This window comes from Phyllopteryx taeniolatus, chromosome 15 (assembly GCF_024500385.1).
Source record: "Phyllopteryx taeniolatus isolate TA_2022b chromosome 15, UOR_Ptae_1.2, whole genome shotgun sequence".
NCBI classification, from domain to species: Eukaryota; Metazoa; Chordata; class Actinopteri; order Syngnathiformes; family Syngnathidae; genus Phyllopteryx; species Phyllopteryx taeniolatus.
The window spans coordinates 23,618,723-23,634,597 of NC_084516.1; the positions used below are offsets into that span (position 1 = coordinate 23,618,723).

General features: G+C 43.0%; 1 protein-coding gene across 13 annotated transcripts in view; it reads right to left on the reverse strand.

Annotated features, from left to right (window-relative positions):
- Nucleotides 1–15,875, reverse strand: part of dennd1a (DENN/MADD domain containing 1A) — a 173,962-nt gene that overhangs the window by 104,452 nt on the left and 53,635 nt on the right. For 12 of the 13 annotated variants that reach the window (XR_009784583.1, XR_009784584.1, XR_009784585.1 and 9 more), the window contains 6 exons: nt 13,035–13,154; nt 12,803–12,872; nt 10,053–10,133; nt 4,506–4,559; nt 1,786–1,896; nt 420–520 (listed from right to left, as the gene is read on the reverse strand). Coding sequence is in view for 10 of the 13 variants with exons in the window: in XM_061747897.1 (XP_061603881.1) it covers nt 420–520; nt 1,786–1,896; nt 4,506–4,559; nt 10,053–10,133; nt 12,803–12,872; nt 13,035–13,154 (537 nt within the window). In the remaining 3 variants the exon portion in view is untranslated. Of the gene's footprint in view, nt 1–419; nt 521–1,785; nt 1,897–4,505; nt 4,560–10,052; nt 10,134–12,802; nt 12,873–13,034; nt 13,155–15,875 lie in introns of those variants that run through there. The other variant, XM_061747899.1, reaches the window with a different exon arrangement.

A 15,875-nucleotide genomic window follows, 5' to 3' on the forward strand; every position in this document is an offset into this window, starting at 1 on the left:
TCACCACCAACATCCCCCAGACTCACGTGTCCGTGAGCAAGAAAAGGCTACCCCGAACTGCTCCCAGGGCGCTTAAACACTGGCCCTGCTCCGGTGTGTTCCACTAACAAGTGTGTATGTTATTTATGTTTACTGTGATGGGTAAAATGCAGAGAACACATTTTGTGTGCATGCATGTTCATGACGATGAAGATGATTTATTTATTTTTTAAGACTTGCTATGCATAAGTTAGAAAAATTGGAAACTCGCAAGCAATTGGAAAAGGATGCTGACTAGGTTTTACAAATGTAAGAATACTGTGCATAAATGGTGATTTAGGCTTATTTGCACTGATATCATTTACGAAAAGCAAATGGGCTGAGTCTTAAATACAAATTTTAAGATGTTATAAGTATTTGAGTGAAAGCCAACAACTCACCAGCAATACTCTAAAAGATGTTGAGGCAGGACTGGAATGTAAACATGTTGCCAGTGCATTGGATATAACATGGCAGCAGACCCATGGACACAGGCTGTTAACTGTTTACAAGAACAAAAGGAGGAAAAAAAAGTTTAAAATGTAGCGTGTATGATGATGATAGTAAAAAAGAGGCACTATGTACGCAAGTTAACTTTTTATTACCATTATTATTATTAGCTAATATAGTCATCATTGCCCTACCATCGCTCAGTCTAACGTACTTTGTGTTTTGTCTACGAGATATCATAAGTTAACTGTTGCCAATGCCGGATACAGTACGTTACCATCTGCAAGTGTTGCTTGAAAACTGGTCCTGTACTTAAGGAAAATAGTACTTCAGAAAAACCTGAAGCCTCGACACAGTACATCGCATCACTATTTTAATGGTGGTAAAACATCCATCCATCTACTTCCACTTATCCGGGGTTGGGTCACGGGGGCAGCATCTTAAAGCAGGGAAGCTCAGACTTCCCTCTCACCAGCCACGTCGTTCAAGTCCTCTGAGGGGATCCCGAGGTGTTCCTAGGTAAACCGGGAGATATTGTCTCTCCATTATGTCCTGGGTCGTCCCCAGGGCCTCCTCCCAGTTGGACAGGCCCAGAACACCTCACCAGGGAGGCGTCCAAGAGGCATCCTAACGGAATGCCCGAGCCCCCTCATCTGGCTGCTCTCGATGTGAAGGAGCAACGGCTGGACTCTAAGCCCTTTCCGGATGACTGAGGTTCTCACCCTATATCTAAGCGTGAGCCCTGATACTTTGCAGAGGAAACTCATTTCAGCAGCTTGCATCTGTGATCTTGCTCTTTCGGTCACAAGATGTGGGTTGTGACCATAGGTGTGGGAACAGGTGGGATTTATCAACACACATTATTTACTGGTGTGCATGCGACAGGTGCCTGCACATTTGATGAATATGGATTTTTACTTACATACAATTTTTACTTACATACATACAATTTCAGTCTTACAAATGAACATGAATGAACCTGTTCCACGCACTCTTTGATAAATGAGGGGCCTGGTTTCAACTGGAAGTACTGTCCGATTTGTTGTGGACATGCCATGCATTAAACTGTAACCAGATCATTGATCACCCCGACCGACAGATTGATTTATTTCATGCTGCATTCGAGGAAGTTATTCATCGCACTTTTAATGGGACTTCTTAGCAGTCATTCTTTAAAATGCACTACAAGTGATTCAATAGGTGATTTAAGATGTGCTCACCAAAAAAAAAAAAATACAATCAAATGACACAATATAAAAACTTTAACGGGACGTACTGAAAAATTAGAAAAGGTGAATAACTACTACTACTACTTACAGTGCTTAGTGTGCTACAGCAGATGAGGATCCGACGTTCATAAAGCATACTCGCGTAGAGTTGAAGCATGTTATTGACATCTACGGCTACAGAGTACTCTGTAAGGTTCTTCTGTAACAGCAAAAAAAAAAAAAAGTGTTAGTTGTGAAATATTAATTACGTAGTGTACTGGAACACAAATTATTCCATACATTATATGGGGGGGACAGCCTATTAACTGGAAAGTGCAAATCAACAGTTGTGCAGTCAACAATCTGATAAGGTAAACAAATGCATCACTAATTACTAGTGAATGACTAAAGAAAATATGTGGAAAGAAAATCTGACAAAAATATGTTAACTACATTATCATACTAAAGCATTTAACAACCGAGCTGCTCATTCGGGGTTGTGCTTAACATGCATTTTCTGTACCACCTATCCTCACTCGGGTCGCGGTCGTGTTGAAGCCTATCCCAGCTATCTTCGGGCAGGAGGCGGGGTACACCCTGAACTGGTCGCCAGCCAATCGCAGGGCACATATAAACAAACAATCATTCACACTCACATTCACACCTACGCGCAATTTAGAGTCTTCAATCAACCTACCATGCATGTTTTTGGGTTGTGGGAGGAAACCGGAGTACCCGGAGAAAACCCACCCGGGCACGGGGAGAATATGTAAACTCCACACAGGCGAGGCCGGGATTTGAACCCCGGACCTCAGAACTGTGAGGCAGATCTGCTAACTAGTCACGTGCCGCCTGCGCTTAACATATTTAAGGCAATTTTTCTTTCTTCATTATTCCATCCTATGTGTACTATGTACAGCACTAGTGTTGTCAAGTTTGTGGTTTTGTCACTAGATTTAGTAACTTTTCTGACTGCTCTAGCAACTATTTAAAAAAAAAAAGCGACTGACTACAAATCTATCTACTTTTGACGCTATCGTCGTTATTGGCTAAATTGATACCTTTTGACCATCAACTATAGGGTGATTGAAAAGTAACTCCCTATTTTTAAATACTTATAATTTATTCATATGTTGTATATATTTTTTTGTGTGTGAGTGGCCAGCCAGAAGTCCTGACTTAACACCCTGCGACTTTTTTCTGTGGGGTTGGTTAAAGGAGCAAGTCTATTCTACCAAACCAATGACTTTGGAAGAACTTGAAGGGCGAATGCCAGAGTTCCTTGTGAAATCAGTTAATGCGGTTCCCAGGTGGCTTGAGAAACTGCTGGCTAATGCTGGCGCCCATGTCGAATTTTAAATAAATCTCTATGCAATTCACTTTCTTTTCATGTTCATTTCTTGTAAGAATTCTACTTCGGAAACAAATTACAGGTACTTAAAAATAGGGATTTACTTTTCAATCACCCTGTACTTCTCCTCTAGGAATTTCAGCTATTCGTGAGGTTAAATGTAAATTTCAGTCAGTATTGATGATGCCTATCTGGAAACCGATAAAAGGGGAACTTCTGCATCGATGGTGAAGTTCAACTCTCTTTTCTAGCACCTTTGTGTTTGTGACAGGCCCATTTCCGCAATGGTGATTACAGTGTTGTCGTAGAGGCAATACGTCACGCAAATATCGGGGGTTTAAAAACAGTGTGTCACACACCACCAATGCTAAGTGGCTTGTGGACTGTAGATCACAGCGGCCTCCGTCAGCAAAAAAAACTGTAAAACTCACAAAGGACGACATCCATCCCACAAGTAACAGGCATGAAAGGATTTCCAGTCACCTGAAAACATGGAAACTCCCCTCAGGCACCATCGCAGATAAATTGAGTTGGCACATAAGTCAGTATAGTAAAAACCATAGAAAGGCACGTATTGGGAAATCCATCAGAGGATCGAAGCATCAGCCACTAGTCAAGACAAAGAAAACTTGACTCATTGTCCTTAACTTGGATATTAGAGTAAATGGATTTCTCAATGGTTGACTAACTGGAAAGGCCATGAAATAACCACACTGAGTTTTTCCTACTATAAATTGCTTACTTATGCTGGATATTATTCTCTTTGCGTTCTTCTCATTCTCATGTTCTTCAATTACCAGTCGTTCTTTTAGAAAATATATCTTAAAAAGGCCTCAAAAGTCAACGGAAAATACAAAGCACAATTAAATTAGAAGCAGTAAGGTACGCTGATTGTTCATGTTATGCTGAAATGATATTACGACAGTTCGATGTCCAAAACGTGTACAAGATTTAAGTCACAGGTGTCGCAAGCCACATCGCCGTTATGGTTGCTCTCAGCTAACCGGTCATAAAAATGATACTATGTAAATGTGCTTAGAAAAAAAGATTAAATCATTTATTTTTTAGGAAAGTGCAACATCATTTGTCTTTTTTATGAATTGAAGGATGCAGACAAGTGCAACAGGAACAGTTCTAACAGTTTCAACTAGTATGATATATAAACATGAATAATGGCATTTATTATTGCTTTGGCGCCATATGAAGAGTCTGGGAACTGTTTAAATTTGTCTGTATTTTTTTTAATACATATGGCTAGCCATGATGTCGCCAAAAGCATGTGGACAAAGGGGATCAAAGTTGCTAAAAAGAAAACCAAGTTTATAATTCTCGGTCAACAAACTTGAATAAGGGTAGAAAGAAACTACTACACACTGCTTTGTATGGTCATGTAGAAGGGGACGTCGCTATATTGTGTCCTTGAAAGGATTTGGTACACACTTTAAAGTCAAAGAAAAAAAAAATGGTAAAACACTCACATTCTCTGGTATTCTGGGGAGTTCTTTTAAGTCAGGTACAGTGAAGTAGAAATGCTGGAATCAACAGAAAACCAAATCATCATTACGAGGTTTTAAGTTAACATGCACCATAGTGTGAAAGTCAACTTTTGTCATGATAGACACCACAATGAAGTATCACTTGAAAATGTGTGTGTCAGTGTGCTGTAACAACTTTTGTGTTAATATTAAAACGGTGAGTTGGAAAATGACCCATATATGTTACAAGCAATTATTAACGGCAAAATACATTAAAAGGCATCAAATATTAACACACAACAGTATCGTCAGTAATCAGGTATCAACATGTAGATATAAAATAATATTGTATCAAGAATTTTCCACCACCAATTATTTTGCAATAAACCATTGTCAAACGCATTTTTGTGGTTTTTGACCAGCGCCGAAGAGTGACATTTTAGCAGTCATCAACGGAAATAGGCACAGTGTGAAAAATATCGGCAAAATCATGCAACGATTTCGCCAATATCTGCTAAAAGCGCCCACCACTCAACAGAAGTTAAAGAAATTTCACGGCAAGATTTCTTAGAGGACCTTATTAGAAATAGGCATCGTGCTCGTAACTTTGTCGGTCAAAACGCGTTACGAGCAAGCGGCCACTCAATTTCATAACTGTAAACAAACAACGAGCCTTTTACGACGGCTATTTGGAATTGATGCAATAATCTCCAAAATAATCATAGAAGGATCAATCAATTCCTTCAGAAGGAGTAGGAGACAATATTGACTTACATTTTTAAGTGTCGGTCATATTTTCGTTCGAGCGACTTGGAAAAAATAACAAAAACGGTCGACTATTTTGCGACATCGATCACCCAGAACCTTTTTCGGCTTACATACGACCAGCATACGGCAGCATTTGAGCTTGATGGAAACCTGGAGGGGCCGGTAGAACCTGGTAAATGTTTTCAAGAAAATGATGTCAAAATGTTCCAAGCTTCGATCTCAGACGGTCAAGTTACTAGCAATGATGAAAAGCGCGTTTGTAGAGAATTAGATGGTTTCTTGTTTGATTCGTTGAAGGAGAAATGATTGGTGAATTTCGACCGTTTTCTATCGCTAGTGCACAGGCTCTTTTCTGTGTCTCCTGACTGCACAATTTTGACGCGTCACAGCAGTGTTGAGGATGTGGTCATGATTACGCACATACTTGAATCCTTATTATTAAACTTGGATTCGGTTCTGATTATAAAGGCCTCCTGTCAAACTTCAAGTTGATGGTCTGGTTGAAGGGTATCATACCAAGTAAGGAAACTGATATTGAAAAATTCACTAGTCCTATTAAGTTCTGATATCCACTGAATTCATTCACTTATACCTGTTAGTATTCAGGTCCTTCATTTTCCATGTTGTATTTTTAGTCAATGTTACACACATCTATATTTGCCCTAAGTAAATCTTTTACTCGATACTTTGCGGTGCATTAACAAGTTGGACATAAATTGGTTTGTGAACCTACTCTAACCCTAGTATTTGTGTGAAAAATGCCTAAGGTTTTCATACAATAAACAGCTTTCCATGTTCATATCTAGAGTCAGTGTTAAAAGCGACCACTGGTCAAATAATGGTCATATTAAGTAAACTATGTATGTTTTTATCCCATGAACCTCTAAATGTAACTGGTATACTTCAATGAAATTTTAGTAACATATTTTCGAGAAAATGATTCAGGTTCTTATATTTTTCTTACATGTCAGAAATTGTGTACCACCTCAGTGGAATGACCCATATACCAAATATTACCTCTATTAGTTTCTACAACCTTCACATGCTTTATTATTCCATGTTGTGACAACTAGCTGTTTTTCGAAAAAGATAAGTTGAGTGCAGCTGGACAAAGATAATTGTTTTGCTTTCCTTTTCTTCTCTGTCTCTCTCACTTCTGTATAAAGGGGATTTTTTTGCTTGGGCTTCAGTAAGGGGTAAGTAAGTAACTTGAACCTTTTCCTCTCTTTGCAAAGACTTTTCTTTCTTTTTTGTAATAAAACCCCACAAAGACAAGATTGCTTCCTTACTTATTCTATCTGAAAATATTTTGCCAAAACAACAGTAATGCAAGAAATCTGCATATCATACCTCACTATCGCTCAGTTTATCCAACATGATTAAAACTTCGTGTGGTTTGCTTTTCTTTTTTTTTTTTTTTTTTTTTGCCTTTAGATGCTTTTTTGCAATGCTTATTCAAAAATTACTAGTGTTAAAGACAGGTGTTGAAGTACAAAAATAACATGGATTCAGACCCTTTGCTGTGACCCTTTCTATAGAAGACCTTACAGCTCACAGTGCATGTCAGCGCAAAAGAGAATCATGAGGTCAAAAGAACTGCCTGAAGAGTTCAGAGACAGAATTGTGGCAAGCCACAGATCTTGCCAAGGTTACAAAAATATTTCTGCTGCACTTAAGTTTCCTAAGAGCACAGTAACTCTGAGTTACGATCACCCTGACACCACAACGGCACTCGCCCTGCCAAATCAAACCATGTGGCTCGACGTCCCCAAAGATGCCATTTTGCATATCGAGGACGTCACCCTCCATCACGTGCCAGCCGACAATTATGAGAGCGAAATCGAGATTCCTAACTTTTTCAGACAATACAAATTTTAAGTTGATCCTGAGACGCTTATTCAGATTCAATTTGAAGGAACTCAGGCGATTGATATCCCCCATATAGACAACACCCTACGCACCATTCGCACTGATGCTCGAATGCAAGAGTGCCTTGGTCCTCAGCAGATAACATCTTAATAGCTTTGGTCAGTCTCAGTTACTGCATGACTTTCGGCCTCGCCTACCTGCTCTATCGAAAGACTCAGAACTTGTCTTCTGAATAAATACTCAAATGCGCGGCCCAAAATATTCCGGAGGAAAAGAATGACTGAACCCGAACCTGACCCCATACAGAGGGGAGGAAGTCCTCCTTGACCTAAATTGCCCCAGGACCTCTCCACCCCCTTTTGAATCTCGACTAGGATTTCTTTCTGCCATCAAGATTAGAACCTCTAATTAGCACCTTCACTCTCCTTCACTGATGAATTAGGTTCTACATCTGACTGTTATTCCCCGTGTGATAAGTTGAAGCTTGCTACCTCTTCTTTCTTTTTCTTCTGTAGAGCCGTGTTGAGTTTCACCTTTTTGTTTTTATTCTTGTTTGACTTTTACTGAGAACTCTACAGCAAGCTAATGTTTTCCTTAGTGTTAGTTTCTCCCCTGCCCCGAATTACTGTTCTCACTGCGATCCCAACATACACATACACATCTATCCTGACAACGATACCTATATGCACATATAGGCACACCTTAAGTATGAAGTTGTCATGGACAACTGCTACAGCTATAAGGGGGGTGGGGGGGGGGATTACCCAGTACTTTGGTAACTGCACTGTTGTGCGTTCCTGCCAACCTGTGCAATCTTCCAAAGAGACGTCGCCTAGACCCACCATCGAGCCAAATCAAGTCGACAAAGCGGGGGATATGTAACAGACACGCTACCTAACAAGATGGCACCCAGCGACCCCCAATCTCTGAGTGTTTGGCATATCTGTCTCTGCTGCCCCGCTGAGTCAGTCTGCGTACACAGACATCTAAGAAAAGCCACTTATCAGCGAGAGACACAGGAACCTGGTTTCTCACCCAGACGCTAAATTAATTACCTGCCAGTCTGAAGAATCTCATCAACAAAGTAGAGACACAGGAAACTGGTTTCTCACCTGGACGCTAAACTTATTGCCAGTCATTCCCACCCATCCTGTCTGAAAACTCACACCAACAAAGACCTTTTCCTGGACACTGGCTGGATGAGCAAGAATTTGAGAAACCTACGTTTCATGTGTGTCTGCTCCAGACATTGACAACAATGGAATAGATATTCGCGGCCTTTTTAACAAGACTCATTCAGCAATGTACTAGGTTCTTTTGATATAAGAAAATCACATGCAAAAACGCGGCCAAGCCTTCTGTTACAATTGATGGCGCACAGGCAACACCCGCAGGCGGTGGAGAGTTACTGCAACGGCAGAGGTACTAGTGATAGGCTTCACCGAATTTAAGTCTGTTTTGATATTTTAAGAACTTTGTATGAATATGCCCAGTGTTTACCACCACACCAGTGTAACTAGTGACTCTATTTCTCCGAATTTGAATGTCTGATGTCAGATCTGTATGTCAACTGAACCGGATGAGATGTTTTACCACACACAACACAAATGCCACATCGCAAATATTAAATGCTCTCAGCCACCACATGGAATTGGGACACTCATGGTGTGGATTGGCCAGGCTGTGTGTGCGTGACGATGCGGAGCTGGGAATCGATTTCTTACAATAGACATCCACTGTGACAAAATATACTGTTAGATTCGGATGCCTCCTGGACGCCTCCCTGGTGAGGTGTTCCGGGCACGTCCCACCGGAAGGAGACCCCAGGGACGACCCAGGACACGCTGGAGAGACTATGTCTCTCGGCTGGCCTGGGAACGCCTCGGGATCCCACCGGAAGACCTGGATGAAGTGACTGGGGAGAGGGAAGTCTGGGCGTCCCTGCTAAAGCTACTGCCCCCGCGATACGACCTCAGATAAGCGGTAGAAAATGGATGGATGGACAAAATAACACACTATGGAGAGTCATTAAGCAGTGAAAGGTAACCAGTAATGTGGTAATCCTGATACAATGACAACTGTGCAAATGATGCAGAGTACTCAAGCAATTTAGAGCAGTTTTTCATTCATTCATTCATCTTCCGTTCCGCTTATCCTCACTAGGGTTTGAAATGACTAATAGGGCAGTAATCTTATACAGTGACTATTGTGTAAATGGTGCACAGTCCTTAGGGAATTTAAGCAGTTTAAAGTGACTAATAGTGCGATAATGTGGAACAGTGAAAACAGTGCAAATGGTGCAGATAGCTCTCAAGTACATGAGTGGCCAGTATTGGTCAACAACGGATATGCAAATCGTGCAGAGTTACAAGACTACTACAGTGAGTGCACGGGTAATGTAGCAGTGTCTCAACAGTATTGTGCAAAATTGGTAGCATGTTACAATGGAATTGTAAGTCAACTGTTTAAGTACAAACCCAATTCCAATGAAGTTGAGTCGTCGTGTTAAACATAAATAAAAACACAATACAATGATTTGCAAATCATGTTCAACCTATATCTAATTGAATACACTACAAAGACAAGATATTTAATGTTCAAACTGATAAACTTTATTGTTTTTAGCAAATAATTATTAACTTGGAATTTTATGGCTGCAACACGTTCCAAAAAAGCTGCTTGTGAATGACTGAGCAATTCAGGGAAGCTCCTTTTATACCCAATCATGGCACCCACCTGTTTCCAATTAGCCTGTTCACCTGTGGGATGTTCCAAACAGGTGTTTGATGAGCATTCCTCAACTTTCTGTCTTTTTCGCCACCTGTCCCAACTTATTTGGAACGTGTTGCAGCCTTTTTCAGGTTTGACCTCAGCTTAAAGGAAACTGATGAGATGTAGTGAATTGTGACTCACCATAGCAAGATGAACAGGAACACCAGGCTCAGGAATGGAAAGGTTGTGTAAGGATACCAGGAGGTCTTGTAAATTGATTTCCTAAACCATTCAAAATATCAAAAATCCATGAAATTGAAGGAATATCCTATTATAAATATTCTACATTTTCTTTTTAACGTCTTTTTCTCTAGTGTCAGCATGCCATTTATCCATTTTAGCCATTAAGTATTCAAATCCTTCTTTCACATTTATCTAGAGATAGGAAATGATAAAATGTTTCCGATTCCAATTTAATTCTTTATCAATTCTCATTGGGGACTTTAAATAGATTTTAAAAAATGAATAAAATAAAATACATTAAAATAACACCCGCTGAATATTAAACCCAGGCTTCTCACCATCATAAAAAAACAATGGAAGAAAAACGATGCCATGGCGTTGCGTTGTAAACGCACTCTAAACACATCCGTATATCTTGCGACATACGTTCTTCTGCCCTCTCTGAGCGTGCTTTAAGATGTTTAATGACACCCCATTTAGAGTTTACTGTAAAGCTAAACACAACAAAAAAGAATTACACGTATATTTAAATACAAGACATCATTTTAGAGATTGCCAGCTTAATGCTAACACTCAATGTAAAACCCTATTGACGGGATACTAAAATTAGCATTAAAGCACGGATGGGCCTTACCTTCAAAAACAAATATTCACACAAAAACGCCATAGCAACACATACAGACAGGTAATATAACAATACTCTCAGGCAAGTATTCTTCCTAATCTGTGAAGAACAAGTTTATTAGAGTATTATTAGTGGCAATTACTGGGAGGGTGGATATTTTTGTAACATTAAGAAAATTTGCATGCAATCTTTTCTGGAATGCACTGCTGTAGTTAACATTACTGTATCACGTTTTGACTGCATAACAATGCATCTTTAATGTGTGTTGTACAGACACGGTTTGATAGTTAAAGTGGTGTAATTTTTAGTAGTGTATAGTTCACTTGGTGGTGTTTTTAGTCGTTAAATCACTGCTGCTTTTGGTGACAATCTGGCACCCTTACTCAGAATGGTTACAGTGATGTAGCCCATTAATACCAGCTGCATGCCCTAGGAATCTATAAATGTCAGCTGGTCCACACGTTGCGTGCATTGCATAACATGCGCAATGACGTCATAGTTCCAAATAGGATCGATAGTAGAATCGTTTAAAAATGCAGCTAACGATTCCATGGAATTTTTAACTTTGAAACCGGTTTCATCAATTCTCGATTTTCGATACCCTTCCCTACATTTAGCACATATTTAGTATGTTGCAGCTACAGCTACACTGATAACTGAACAAATACAGTGTAACGATTATTCCCTGTAAGACCATCGACTCCGGCACCCAGGACCTGATTACCATTGCATTCCTACCTCCTGACCCTCAGCCAGCAGATCACTTTTTGCAGGACACAGGACATCTGTTTTAACTCAACTGAGCCCATAAACTAGTTAAAGGTCCTTCTCCCGGCAATTTTAATGATTCTCCTAACAAAGACCTTTTTCTGTGGACTGACCCAAATGACCAAGAATCTGGGAGGCCTCCTGACCAAATTTGACAGTTCGAATAATTGGCGACAATGGATTAAGTTTACCAAATTCCACATGAACCCACCATGACTTCACACCGGACTCTCTTTTCTCGCTCTTGTTTTCCTGCTCCACCGAAGACTCTGACTCTGGGCCAAAGCACCACGCTATGAGGGGGGCAAGCCACCCAGGCTAGGACCAGCAAAAATCTTCCCATTCACCTCAATACTCATTGGGCTACAGAGAAATTCTGTCCAACTCCCCTACTACACTTTGGTGAAAGAGTTGAGTCGACAGCAAGTTTAACCAGGCAAGAAGAATTTGCATGCGCAATTTCTCTATGAGCGCGTGGCAAACAAAATTATTCGTGTGCTTCGGTCCCTCTGTTTTCCTTTTTTTTCTTTTTCCTTCAAATCGACCTGTCGACATCCTTGTCGAGACATCAGGAAAATTTACCCGCCTGCTTATTTCGTTCTGCGCAACATGAGTACAATTTGCTGATTACCAAGTACAAATAAGTGCATAATAATTTGGGATTACACTGTATTAAACAGTCACAAAGACTCCCAGTTTTACCATCACTCACGCACATCCAATCATTTTCCACTCACGTCACGAGTGCAGCCTTCTTTACGAATGTTTACCTGTACCTTTTGTAGTAAAGTTCCTCTACATTCTTCCCCAAATTCCCCTGTAGGTTTAATTACATTTTCTCTAAAATTCCACTTCCTGTTGTGTTTGAGTCAGACAAATGACCGCTGAACTCTAGAACTACCATCCTAGTAATGTAGCGGGCCTTTTCGATAATAGAGCTTGATCAATAGGTTTTTTTGTCACAAGTATAAAAAGAGACGTGGTGCCCCATACGAGACAAAGATAGCTGTGATTGTAATCGTCTAACGTTCGTGAATCACCCCGGAAGTAGATGCAGGCGTTTACGTTCCGACTTTTTCTTTCCAAATTAATTACACTTTTATCCAAACTAACATATGCTAGAACAGAATCTTACAACTGTTTGCCAATTAAATTTTAGGGCAGTTTCATTTTTGGCCAACTTTGGTGGTCGGGGCTGTTAAAAGTTGTAGACTGATGGTGTATAGAGACATTTTGCAAATAGTGAGTGAATGTTTTTTTGGGAGTGGGGGGTTTGCAGACAATAATACAGTTACGAAACCTGTATTGTCCTTACCTGGCCAATTACAGTGTAATCTGCAATGATATTCAGCAGTTTATAATATACATCAAACCAGGGCAGGTAGCTGAGGAATAAAAATAAACATTTAGTCGGAAACTTGACAGTTCAGGACTGTACAATGTAAACAGCTCTTAATTTTTGACTTCACTCCAGTTAGAATTTCAAAAAGAACGCAATCACGCTATTAACTGAAGAGTAAAAACAAAACAAAAAACACATTCCTCACCTAAGGATGCAATAGCAGGTGTGTAAGCTCGAGGAGAGGCGACAGAAACCAAATCTATGTTGACTGTTGATGTCAGTCAGAACAAATGTGAAATTCTCGTCCATCTGGTTGACTATGACACTGCAAAGAGAAAGGATTTGAGAGCACAGAACATTTTGTACTTGCGAGTATTTAGACATGGCAGCTCATGCTCGAAAACCCTCCAATATAGTAGAGTGAAAACAATTTTAGTTTTTCGATCTCAGTTATCAGGTGGCACAGCTAGTTATTAAATTCGGGGGGTGATTTGATTTGGGGATCCTCTGCCATTCCTCCTTGCAGATCCTCTCCAGTTCTGTCAGGTTGCATGGTGAATGTTGGTGGACAGACATTTTCAGGTCTCTCCAGAGATGCTCAATTGGGTTTAAGGCAGGGCTCTGGCTGGGCCATTCAAGAACCGTCACGGAGTTGTTCTGAAGCCACTCCTTCGTTATTTTAGCTGTGTGCTCAGGGTCACTTCCCATGGGCTCACCACCTGTGGGAGGGGCCATAGGGGTCGGGTGCAGTGCAAGCTGGGCGGTGGCCGAAGGCGGGGACCTTGGCGATCCGATCCCCGGCTACAGAAGCTGGCTCTCGGGACGTGGAATGTCACTTCTCTGGCAGGGAAGGAGCCCGAGCTGGTGTGTGAGGTAGAGACGTTCCGACTAGATATAGTCGGACTGGCCTCCACGCACAGCTTGGGCTCTGGTACCAGTCCTCTCGAGAGGGGTTAGACTCTCTTCCACTCTGGAGTTGCCCACAGTGAGAGGCGCCGAGCAGGTGTGGGTATACTGATTGCTCCCCGGGTCGGCGCCTGTACGTTGGGGTTCACCCCGGTGGACGAGAGGGTAGCCTCCCTCCGCCTTCGGGTGGGGGGACGGGTCCTGACTGTTGTTTGTGCCAATGCACCAAACACCAGTTCAGACTACCCACCCTTTTTGGAGTCCTTGGAGGGGGTGCTGGAGAGCACTCCCGCTGGGGACTCCATCGTTCTGCTGGGGGACTTCAATGCTCACGTGGGCAATGACAGTGAGAACTGGAAGGGCGTGATTGGGAGGAAAGGCACCCGGGTCAGAACCCGAGCGGTGTTCTGTTTTTGTGCTCGTCACGGATTGTCCATAACGAACACCATGTTCAAGCATAAGGGTGTCCACACGTGCACTTGGCACCAGGACACCCTCGGTCGCAGTTCGATGATCGACTTTGTGGTCGTGTCATCGCACTTGCGGCCGCATGTCTTGGACACTCGGGTAAAGAGAGGGGCAGAGCTGTCAACTGATCACCACCTGGTGGTGAGTTGGCTCCGATGGTGGGGGAAGATGCCGGTCCGACGTGGCAGGACCAAACGTATTGTGAGGGTCTGCTGGGAACATCTGGCGGAATCCCCTGTCAGAAGGTGTTTCAGCTCCCACCTCCGACAGAACTTTGCTCATGTTCCGGGGGAGGCGAGGGACATCGAGTCCGAGTGGACCATGTTCCGAGCCTCCATTGCTGAGGCGGCCGACCGGGGCTGTGGCCGTAAGGTGGTCGGTGCCTGTCGTAGCGGCAATCCCCGAACCCGTTGGTGGACACCAATGGTGAGGGATGCCGTCAAGCTGAAGAAGGAGTCCTATCGGGCCTTTTCGGCCTGTGGGACTCCTGATGCAGCTGATGGGTACCGGCTAGCCAAGCGGAATGCAGCTTTGGTGGTCGCTGAAGCAAAAACTCGGGCATGGGAGGAGTTTGGTGAGGCCATGGAGAAAGACTTCCGGACGGCTTCGAGGAAATTCTGGTCCACGATCCGACGTCTCAGGAGGGGAAAGCAGTGCACCATCAACACTGTGTATAGTGGGGATGGGGCACTGCTGACCTCGACTCGGGACGTTGTGAGCCGGTGGGGAGAATACTTCGAAGACGTCCTCAATTCCACCGACACGCCTTCCCACGAGGGAGCAGAGTCTGGGTTCTCTGAGGCGGGCTCTCCTATTTCTGGGGTTGAGGTCACCAAGGTGGTTAAAAAGCTGCTCGGTGGCAAGGCCCCAGGGGTGGATGAGATTCGCTCGGAGTTCCTCAAGGCTCCGGGCTGTCCTGGTTGACACGCCTCTGCAACATCGCGTGGACATCGGGGACAGTGCCTCTGGATTGGCAGACTGGGGTGGTGGTCCCCCTTTTTAAGAAGGGGGACCGCAGGGTGTGTTCCAACTACATGGGGATCACACTCCTCAGCCTCCCTGGTAAGGTCTATTCAGGGGTGCTGGAGAGGAGGGTCCGTCGGGAAGCTGAATCCCAGATTCAGGAGGAGCAGTGTGGTTTTCGTCCTGGCCGTGGAACAGTGGACCAGCTCAACACCCTTGGCAGGGTCCTCGAGGGTGCATGGGAGTTCGCCCAACCAGTCTACATGTGTTTTGTGGACTTGGAGAAGGCGTTCGACCGTTTCCCTCGGGTGGTCCTGTGGGGGGTGCTTCGGGAGTATGGGGTACCGAACCCCCTGATACGGGCTGTTCGGTCCCTGTACGACCGGAGTCAGAGTTTGGTCCGCATATCCGGCAGTAAGTCGGTCTCGTTTCCGGTGAGGGTTGGACTCCGCCAAGGCTGCCCTTTGTCACCGATTCTGTTCATAACTATTATGGACAGAATTTCTAGGTGCAGCCGAGGCGTAGAGGGGGTTTGGTTTGGTGGCCTCATTATTGCATCTCTTGCTTTTTGTAGATGATCTGGTTCTGTTGGCTTCATCAAACCGTGACCTCCAACTGTCATTGGAGCAGTTCGCAGCCGAGTGTGAACCGGCTGGGATGAGAATCAGCACCTACAAATCTGAGACCATGGTCCTGAGTCGGAAAAGGG